Source organism: Belonocnema kinseyi, chromosome 7 (genome assembly GCF_010883055.1).
Source record: "Belonocnema kinseyi isolate 2016_QV_RU_SX_M_011 chromosome 7, B_treatae_v1, whole genome shotgun sequence".
Taxonomy (NCBI): Eukaryota; Metazoa; Arthropoda; class Insecta; order Hymenoptera; family Cynipidae; genus Belonocnema; species Belonocnema kinseyi.
In genome coordinates this window covers 46,680,138-46,691,080 of record NC_046663.1, presented here as the reverse complement: position 1 = coordinate 46,691,080, position 10,943 = coordinate 46,680,138, and the positions used below count along the sequence as shown (strand labels likewise).

The 10,943-nt window shown below is 27.1% G+C and overlaps 1 protein-coding gene across 3 annotated transcripts in view; it reads right to left on the bottom strand.

Moving 5' to 3' along the window:
- Nucleotides 1-10,943, bottom strand: part of LOC117177106 (dedicator of cytokinesis protein 3) — a 128,001-nt gene that overhangs the window by 70,832 nt on the left and 46,226 nt on the right. For all 3 annotated transcript variants that reach the window (XR_004467664.1, XM_033367596.1, XM_033367597.1), the window contains exons 5-6: nt 8,234-8,318; nt 2,336-2,794 (exon numbers count right to left, since the gene is read on the bottom strand). Coding sequence is in view for 2 of the 3 variants with exons in the window: in XM_033367596.1 (XP_033223487.1) it covers nt 2,336-2,794; nt 8,234-8,318 (544 nt within the window). In the remaining variant the exon portion in view is untranslated. The remainder of the gene's footprint in view (nt 1-2,335; nt 2,795-8,233; nt 8,319-10,943) is intronic.

Below are 10,943 nucleotides of genomic sequence, written 5' to 3'. Positions count from 1 at the left end.
TGGTATACACTCGCCACCGTGTTTAAGCATTTCAGCGTTAATACCGTCTACCCCGGCAGCCTTACCGTTTTTCATGTTCTTAATTATATCCCTAACCTCAGTTTAAATTCCCTAAAATTATTTAAATCCTTGGATATCCCTTCAAACTATTGAACTGAATAAAGAAAAGTTCTGGAAATCTTTTAAAATTTTCTAAAATATGTATTTCAAATCCTTTGATATATTTTGAAATCCCTTCAAACCGGTTGTTAAAGCTCTTGAAAATTCCTGTCAATCTTTTACAATGCCCTAAAATATTTAAAATCCGTTTAAATCCCATTAAATTACTGAAATCTATTTAACATTTCTTTGTGATCTTTTAAAGTAACCTGACATATCTGCCTGACAATCCTTTAAAATCTTTGGTAATTTTTAAAGATCTTGAAAATGCCAAGAAATTTGAAAAACTACTTCAAGATATTTCAAATCCTTTGATTCTGTGTCACTTAAACCCCAGGATCGATTAAATAAAAACTTTTCAAAATTCAAAAATGTTAATTGAATTTGGAAGAATTCAAATGGTACAAAAAATTCAAAACAATTCCAAAGAATCTTGAATAAATTTGTGTACATCCACTAAAATATTATTAAATCCCGTGAAATTCTTTGAAATCTGGCGATACTTCCTGAAATCCTGGGAAATTTATTGAAATATCTTGAGAGATTTAACCCTTCGAGTAGACACCTATTTTTTCGAACATTTTGTACACACTGGGTCATATTGACCCTGTTCACTATTTGGTTGTCTATAACTTCACAACTACTGAACCTTTTTACTTACCACAATTCAGAGATATACTTTTAAGTATATTAAAGTCATTTATAAGTATTATAAGTCTCTTTAAAATCCTTAACATATTAAAAAAAATTCGCGAAAATAAATATTTTTGCAAAAAATGCAGTTTTATGAAAAAAATAATAATTTTTTTTATTTTCAATATTATCAGCTAAGAATGCATGTGAATACTCTCAAAGTATGTCAAATAATAATAAAATAGTCCTACTTTGTACCTTAAAAAAAAGGTATTTATTTCGCGTACTAACAAAGCTGATCTGTAAGGTGTAAAAAATAGTGATTCTTTCATATACATGAGTGAAACCAATTTTTTTTATTATAAAAATGTTTAAAAAATTGTTAAACAAAGATGTAGTTACTCATACTTATTCATAACCAACACAATCCTTGCACATGTACGTATGATGGTCATCGCACATTGGTAGCTGGCAAGATGGACATTGTACCTTTGTCTTCCTGTCTACTTTGCAAGCACAAAGTTGACATCTTACTCTTTTCTCTAGTTGTGGTCGTGTGCCCTTGCACAAGCTTTAAAAATAATTTTTGGAATTTTTTCCACTAACAAACGTCTATAATTGATGGAAAAGAAAAATCCAAATTTCAGTAAATTCGACGTTAAGTACACATATGGGTCGCCATGACCCTGCTTCCACTTTAATCGCTTCTTGTCGACGACTGATGACTCGGCACGTTACAGAAACGGTCTAATACTGTAGCCGGGACATCGAAAGATACTTATAAGGATACGGTACCGCAATTTTTTCAAACGCCTGAGTGATATTTTTGGCCAAAGTCGGTGACAGGGTCAATATGACCCAGTGTGTACTCGAAGGGTTACAATGCCTTAAAATTAATTAAATCCTCTTAAATCTTATGAATTATTGTGTAATCTTTTAAAATATCTTAGACCCTTATAGGTCCTATAAACTCGTTCAATAACTTCCGAAACTGAAATTCCCTAAAATATTTCAAATTAAACGCTCTTGAAAAAGCCTTAGAAGTTTTTAAAATACCCTAAAATCCGTTAAAACACCATAAAATTATTTAAATCGATAAAATTTTACTAGAAATATTTAAAAATACCCTGAAATATTTCGAAATAATTCAAAACAATTCAGAAATAGGTATAGACGTGAATTAAATAGTGATTAATCCATGAGTTAACTTATGGAAAGGAAAGTGAAATTATTAAAAGTTACATTCTGGGCAGCACATACGGTACCATAGGGACCAAATCTTGAAAATAGGGTACTTTATGGATCTCAACTGAATATGGGGTACAATAGGCGGATATAGTGACCCGAAAATTATGAAAAAAAGTACAAAATTCGTCGAAATAATAGAAAAAAATGTACTTTCCTGTAACTTATTGCATTTATTTGTTGATTCTTGTAAAAATGGACTTACTTGTTTGTACTTTTTTGTACAAAATTTTCCACCAAGGTTGTTCGAGAATAGGGATAAAAGAAGAATTTGAAAAGAAGATGAAACGCATCCTACCTTAAATGTCAATTCTGACTCCTCGGTGTGACTTTGTGAGGCCTCCGCCAGGGATAGAACGGCCACCCCATGTGGTCTTCTATAGGTGGCACTTCCGGCTTTGTTCTTTCCAGACTCTGAATAGAGCATTTTTCCGCATCGCATGACATGGGCCACCATGTACAAATCGCGACTGAGATCGGCATTTCCCAGGTCGGTGAATATCGTGCAATTGCTGTGCATCTTCTCGACATAATTCGAGAATCCTTCTTTAGATATTTTCACTAAAAATCTTTCACTGATATACTGCCCACGTCGGCCATCATACAATGAAAAATAAATTTCTGTATCCTCGCCAACCGAGTGACCAAAATCCCTCATGCAGAAATAGAGGTGATGAGTTAAAACTTTTTTTTGCACCTTGCGTTTTAGCGTACCAATCGCCGAAGAACCTTGCGAATTTTCGGCACTTTGAACATGCTGAAATCATTTATTATGTATGCATATGTTGTGGTATTATTAGTTTAGGTATTCAGGGTAGCCGCTGGACTGGGAAAACCAGGAATTTTTCTACTGACAGGAAGTTCAATATTTGAGGCCCAAACTTCTAATCTTGTAACATTTTTAATATAGAATCTTTTATAAATGAAACAAAACAAATTCAAAATTTTTAATTTATTATTTTGAGGGCTGCCTCAGCCTACTTTACTTTAAAAAATTCAGGTGAATTACAAAAATGCAGAAGAAATTCATAAGAATTCAAAGCTATTCAAGTTAAATTAAAAAGAATTCATATGAATTGGAAGACAATTTAAAAAACTCCATTGATTAAGTTTAAAGTGAATTTAGAAAAATTAAAGAGAATTTTAAAAATTTGAATGATTTCAGCATAAATTAATAATAATTCAGAGTAAATTTCAAATTAATGGCAACAAATATTTGAAAATCTCTTCATATCTTTGAAGCCCACGAAATCTCAAATTTCCCGGGAAAAAGTTCTTCGCAATCCATTACAATATTTTAAAATCATGTCAAATCATAAAAAATTAATTAAAATACTTTGAGAGCTTTGAAAATCCCTTGAAAATCATTGAAATGATCGGAAACCTTGTAAAATTCAGTGAAATATTTTTAAACCTCCTAAGATGTTTCAAATCCATTGAAATTCAATTAAATTACTGACATAAATTGAAAATTGTGATTTTTAAAATCGTCTAATACAAACACCTTAAATTTTTTTAATCACTTGAAAATTCCTTTGAATCTTTTAAAATACCTAAAATATTTAAAATATTTACAGGCCTCACCGTCCCTACTTGATAAAATATAGGGACGAAAGGGTACTTTTTGTCACGCTCATAGGGTACTATTTTTAGCGCTCAAAAGGAAAAAAAAATTCGGATAAATTCATGACTTCAAAACAATTCAAGTTAAATTCAAAAGAATTCGATTGATTTCCATAAAATCGGAATTAATTTAGAGGAATTTAGGAATTTAATTTAAATAAATTGCAAAAAATTTTAAAATATGGAAAAATTTCATTGAATTCAAAATTTTTAAATAAGCTTAGAAAAATTCAAAGGTATTTGATGAAATGCCTGAGAAATCAAGATGAGTATAAGAGACCCTAAGATGAATTTAACAAAAACTTTTGAAGATTGACAAAAATTCATTAAATTAAGTAGAATTTAGTAAATTTAGAACTTAAGTGAATTAAAATAATTCACGAAAATTGCAAAGAATTTAGAAGAATTCAGGGTAAAATAATACAAATTTAGGATGAATTGAAAAAAATTCAAATCACCTCGTATCTTTGAAAATCTTACTAATTTCTAACCAAAAAGCTGACTAATGTAAACAAAACAATTCAAAAGAATTAATTGAAAAAGAAATTGAATAAATTCATTTATTTCACTAAACTTTGAGTGAATTTAAAGGAATTTGCGGGAAATGAGAAGAATTCGATGAATCTCATATAAAATGAAATTTAATTTAAAAAACTATCAAGTAAATTAAAAATAATTTTAAAATATAAAAAATTAAAACATAGACCTATTAAATTAAGTAAAATTGAGTGAATTAGAAAAAACTCAAGGGAGTTCCAAAGAATTTAAAAGAATTCAGAGTGAATGCCAAGAAAAAATAAAAAAATCACTTTACATGTTTGAAAAACCTACTAATTTCTAACCAAAAAAGTGACTAATGATTTATTTCGGTAAAATGTAATTGAATTTAGAATGATTTAAGGAACATTAGAAGAATTCGATGAATTTCGTAAAAAATTAAGCTGAATTTAAACAGCAATTAAGTGAATTGAAAACAATTTAAAAATATGAGAAAATTACTCGAATTCAGAAAGTTTGAAATGATTTCAGAAAAATTAAAAGGGCATTCAAAAGAATTAGGTGAAATGCCTACGAATTTACGGTGAGTTTACAAGACTTCAAGACGAATTAAACAAAACATTTTTTAAAAAACCATCGAATTGAGTAAAATTAAGTGAATTTAGAAGAATTCAAAAGAATTCAGTGTAAATTCAAAATAAAACTCCCAAAAATATGTGAGAATATCTTCGTAATTTTTTAAGGAACCTAAAATATTTTAAATCCCTTGAAATCTTTTGAAATCTCATTAATTTTGTCAAAAGACCCATAATTTAAAAAAATTGTAATGAAAAAAATCCATTCAAATACGTAAAATTCAGTAAATTTACAAGAATTCAAGTAAATTGAACAAATCCAAAGAATTCCAAAGAGTTTAAAATAATTCAGGATGAATTTAAATAATAATTTTAAACCTCTTCAAATCTTTGAAAACCTACAAAATACGTCGCGTCTCGTGAATATATTCTTTGAAATCCACTAAAACATTATAAAATCCAGTTAACGTTTATCAAATTTTCTGAAATCCTGAAAAATATATTAAAATATATTGAGATGTTTAAAATCCCTTAAAATCATTGAAATCCTCAGAAATCTGATCAAATCTGGTGAAATCTTTTAAAATACCTATATCTTCCGAAATTCCAGAAAATTCTTTATCTTGAAATATTTCAAACACTTTGAATTACCTGCAAATTAATGGAATTAATAAAAACTTCCTTGAAATGTTTTTAAATTCCCTAAAATAGTTCAAATTAAAAGCTCTTGAAAATGCCTTAGATTTTATAAGTTTTCAAAATTACCTAAAATCTAAAAAATTCGAATTATTGGAATATATTAAGCATTTCTCAGAACTTTTAAAGCATCCTGATATATTTCAAAAGATTTTAGGACAATTGATAAATAGGTATAGACCTGACTTGAACTTCAGAAAAGAGTGTCTACTAGTGACTGTGTAGCAGCCCTAGTTATTTTTTGCAGTTAATTCTGACAGAAATTCCTTGATTTTTTCTTTTTTTTTCAAAATACCTGATTCTTGGAAGCTTTGACCTTATTATAAATTTTTGTAAAGTTCAATTATGAGCTGGAAATAGGGTACCATACAGGGACCAAATCTTAAAAATAGGGTGTTTTAGGGATCTAAACTGAATATAGGGTACAATAGGGGATATAGGGACCGGTCTGTGAGGCCTGTATTTAAAATCATTTCCTCGCAATTATTAAAAATACCCTAAAATATTTCAAATATTTGAAATTTATTCAAAATATTCTGAAATATTTAAAAATGTTGAAAATACCATAAGTATTAAATATTTTTAAATTCGAAACCCTACGAATTCCATCAACTCATGTCAATAAATTCTTTCAACAATTATTTGAACATCTTGAGTGCTTTTAAATCCTTTTAACAAAAATTAAAATCCTCGGAAATGTTATCAAATCCCTTGGAATCTTCTAAAATGCCCTAAAACCTTAAATAACCTAAAAAATATTTCCATATATTCCCTAAAATATTTAAATTCTTATGAAACCTTTCTTAATACTTTAAAGTTTTTTTAAACTTCACAATTCATTGAAAAAATTAAATATACCCTAAAAATATTTAAAATATTTTGAAATCTCTTGAAATATTTAAAGCTCTTGAAAATTCCTAGCAATCTTTTAAAATACCCTAAAATATTTAAAATACTTTGAAACCACTTCGAATTATTTAAATATAGTCAAAATAGCCTAAATATTAAAAATATTTTGAAATCACTTTAAACTATTTAAATCTATTGAAAATACCATAAGATATTTTAAATCCTTTAAAATCTATTGAAATTCCTTGAAATTTTGTAACGTTAGAAAATTTCTTCGAATTTTTTTTAAAATTGAATAATCTTTGAAATTCCAAATCCCTGTTAAATTTTTTGTTGAAAACTTACTAAAATATCTTAATCGCTTTTAAATTCCTTAAAAAATTTAAATCTTCGCAAATTTGATAAAATCCCTTGGAATCTTCTAAAAGATTCTAAAACCTTGTAGGTCCTATAAAATATTTCCATGTCTTCCAAACTTCTAGGAAGTTCTTCAAAGCACCAAGAAATTTTTTTTCATTCCCTTATAATTATTCAAATCCTTGGAAATCTTTCGAAATCCCATGAAACTTTTGAAATCTCATGAAAGTTCATTGGAATGATTAAAAATACCCTAAAGAGTTTCAAAACCTTCGAAATCACTTCAAATTATAGAAATATATGCAAAATACTCTAATATATTTGAAATCTTTTAAAATTTTTTGAAATATTATATACCTCTTGAAAATTCCTTATAATTTTCACAAATACACTAAAATCTTTGTAATTATTTAGAATCTTTGGAAACACTATAAAATAATTTTAAATCTTGAAAACTCTACGAAATACCTAAATTCTTGTTAATAAATTCTTTGGCAATTTATCAATAATATCTTTAGTGTTTTTAAGTCCGTCGAGAAAATTAAAATCTTTGGAAATCTCATAAGGTGTTGAATATTTTATAAAATCTTTCCCAACTTTTGAAATTCTAGTAAATTCTTCAAAACCCGCAGAATTTTGTTTTAATCTTTTTAAATTATTCAAATTCTTTGACATTTTTTATATTTCTTGAAACTTTTTAAATCTCTTGAAAATTCCTTGGAATTTTGTTGAATACCTTAAAATCTTTAAAACATTTTTGGAATACCTACAAGTTATTGATTTCTATTACAAATTCATTTTTGAAAATTTTTTAAAACCCTAATCTATTTAAAATCCTTTGAAGTTTTTTGAAATCTATTAAAACGTTTTGAAGCTCTTGAAAATTCCTTGAGATTTTTTCAAATCTCCTAAAATCTTCAAAATCCTTTGAAATCCCTTCATATGATTGAAATTCTTTAATAATTTCTTCGAATCTTTAAAATTACTCTAAAATATTTCAAAAGAATTAAAAAAGTTTTGCTTGTAAAAGGAGAAGTTGAAAAAAATATAAGAGTGGATGTTTTTGTAAAAATAGACTTATTTTCAAACATATCCCTGCAATTTTTTAAATTTTGAAAATTTTCAATAATTGTCAAGAATAATAAATATAAAATGGTTGACTTTTTATTTAAATTTGTTTTATTTCATTTATAAAAGATTCCACCCTGGACAAAGGGCAATAAGCCTCACTAGAATTTGAGAAGGAAATATAATTAACTGTATTAGGTCTAAAACTGAGTGTAAAGAAAAAAGTTCTATTTTTTCACAAGTCCAAAAAACGCATTTCGTCTAAATACTTCTAAAAACTTAAATGGATCCGGTGAAATATTTGTAAAATCTTTAAACTATTTTTCTCATTTTACGAAAAAAAGGGATAACATATATTTAATTTCAAAGAATTGTTAATAAAATGATTAAGGATATATGAAAAACGTATTGTATCAACTGCTGTTCATCATAAACTATTTCTGAAAAACCGGAAAAATGTTTCATGACTGGGGATTTTTTTTCTCGATTAAAACGACGACCCTGATATTTGGAAATTTGGAAATGCCTACCACGTGATAAAGTTCCACCACTGACATGACATCTGGATCCACCATATGAGCACCTTGTCTTGGCACCAAATCTAGCCCCAATTTTCTGAAAATTAAATTGGATACATATTTAAGACCTATAGGTAAATATTACATTATACTTTTTTTCAAAATATTTGCGACCTTACACTATTAATCAGTAAAGAAACTTTGGTCATTTTAGTAACTACGAATGATTAATAAAGTTACTTGTCTTAAATATTCTGTTCTTTTGTTGATCAGGTTTTTTTGTCGATAACAGACCATCCATAAATTACATAATAAGGGGAGAGGAATACATAAATACTGTTACTTTTTTCACTGAAAAATTAAGAAACTAATGACATTTATAAAAAATAGGATTGCTAGCAAAAAAGAACGTGAGAAAGTTACAAAAGTCAATTTTTCTGAAAAAAGTATTTAAAAATTATTATTTGCATTATCTTTGAATACTTTGAAGGAAAATAAAAGTGCAGACAGCAAGAATCGAACACGCAATTTTCTGGCTATGTAGCAGAAGCGCTAGTGCCTGAGCTCCAGGTCGATTGGATATTTGAGAAGGTTCCAAGATATTTTACAAGCGAGTTTAGAGTATTTTAAAGAAGTTCAAGAAATTTTCAAGAGCTTTAAAAAATGTCAAGAGTTTATGTAATTTCTTGTGACTTTATAAAATTTCAAAGAATTCATTTATGAATGAATTCTTTTGAGAATTGAGGGATTTCAAACAATTTCAAAGATTTAAAGATTTTCAAATATTTTCAAATATTTTCAAGGGCTCAAAGAAATGCAAATACACCTAAAGGATGGGAAGAAATTTTGAAGGATTTTACAACATTTCAAAGAACTAAAAAAATTTTAAGGAATTTTTAAGGATTTAAAAAAATTGTTCTTGATTTTAAAGAATCAGAAGATTTGTTAGAATGTTATGAGACCTATAAGGTTTTAGAATATTTTTGAAAAATTCCAACGTATTTCTAAGAGATTTTAATGAATTTCAATAAGGTATTTCAATTAATTTAAATACTTATATTTATATCCTGTAATATTACGGAATTTCAAAGAATTTGATCATTTAACGAAATTTCGAAGGAATTATTCACAAGAATTGATGAATTTCCAAGATTTAAAACATTTATATTTTTTAATTATTTCAAGGAACTTAAATAAATAGCAACAAATTTTACAAGACTTAAAAAAATTTAGGATATTTGAATAAAACTTTAAAAGATACCAAGGAATTTTCAAGAGCTTTACCACATATCAAGGGATTTTGTAAAATTTCAAAGCATTTGCAAAGATTATACAATTTTTAAAAAATTTTAAGGAACTTTCCAAATTTTTGCATGATTTTAAAGATTCCAAAGAATTTAAATAGATTTCAAGAATTTAAAGAGATTTTACATGATGTTAGCGTATTTTAAAAGATTTCAAGGAATTTTTAAAAGCTTAACAAATTTCGAGGGATTTCAAAAGATTTCAAATATTCGAAGAGATTTTAAAAAATAGTTCAAGCAATTTAAAATTTTTTTTAAATATTGATGAGTATTTTTTTATTGACGTTTAAATTTTCTAGGAGTGTGTAGTTCCTTTGTTGAATGTTCCAGATTGTTTTTATTTTCTTTATTTTCATTTTAAACACTTTTCATTATTTGGTAATCCGCGTGTATCGGGCAGTAACTAAATTGTGTTAAACCAGATATGGCTCAAAATACTTGGAAAAATTACGTAGCGGGTGTAATTTATGGATGGCTAGTAAGATGCTTTTAATAATAATATTAAAACTTAATTTTTTACATTCTCTGATACTGGAACTAATCAAGTTCTCAGACACGATTTGCACGCATGTAACTCTCAGATGAATTCAAATGAGAAGGGACCCATGAACCCTTGCTTCGAAGGAATGCAGGTAAGTGCTGGCAACTTTGATCTTACATATGAAGGTTCGGGGTTAAGTGTCTTCAAAGTGGAATACGTGCCAAACAAATTACCTTTCTTGTAATATCATATCCAACATGAAAATATAAATAAAAAAAAACAAAGAGTTTGTTGAAATACATTTTTTAGACAAACGCTCAAAATTCCTTAACCTTTCAAGTAAAAATGTTGTACTTTTAACAAAATAAAATAATTTTCTACTAAAAAATACGAATTTTCAACAAAGTCTATACATTTTTAACCAAACAATTGAGATTCCTAATAAAAAAATACAGTTTTAACTAAAAATGAAATAGTTAAATGTTCAGTTAAAACCCTTAATTAAAAAGAAAAGAAAATTCAACACAATAGCTGAATCCTCAACAAAAACCGATTATTAATGTTTAACCAAAAAGTTGCCAACAGTTTTATTATTAACAACAACAAAAAAGAAAAGAAAAAAGATGACATTTTCACCAGAAAAGAGGAGAGTTTTCAAGAAATAGTTGATTTTCTACTAAAAAAGCTAAATTTTCAGCCAATTAGTTTAGCTTTTAGTCAAAAAGACGAATTTTTAAAACAAGAAGTTTAGTTTTCTACAAATTCTCATCGAAACAAAAATTTATTTTCAACCAAACATTTGCCTTTAGAACCAAATAATTGCATTTTCAACAAGAAAATGGATATTTTAATCAAATAGTTGAATTTTCAATCAAATGGTCAAAATCATGAAAAAAAGATTGAACTGAAAACAAAAGTAATTGCATTTTTAAACAAA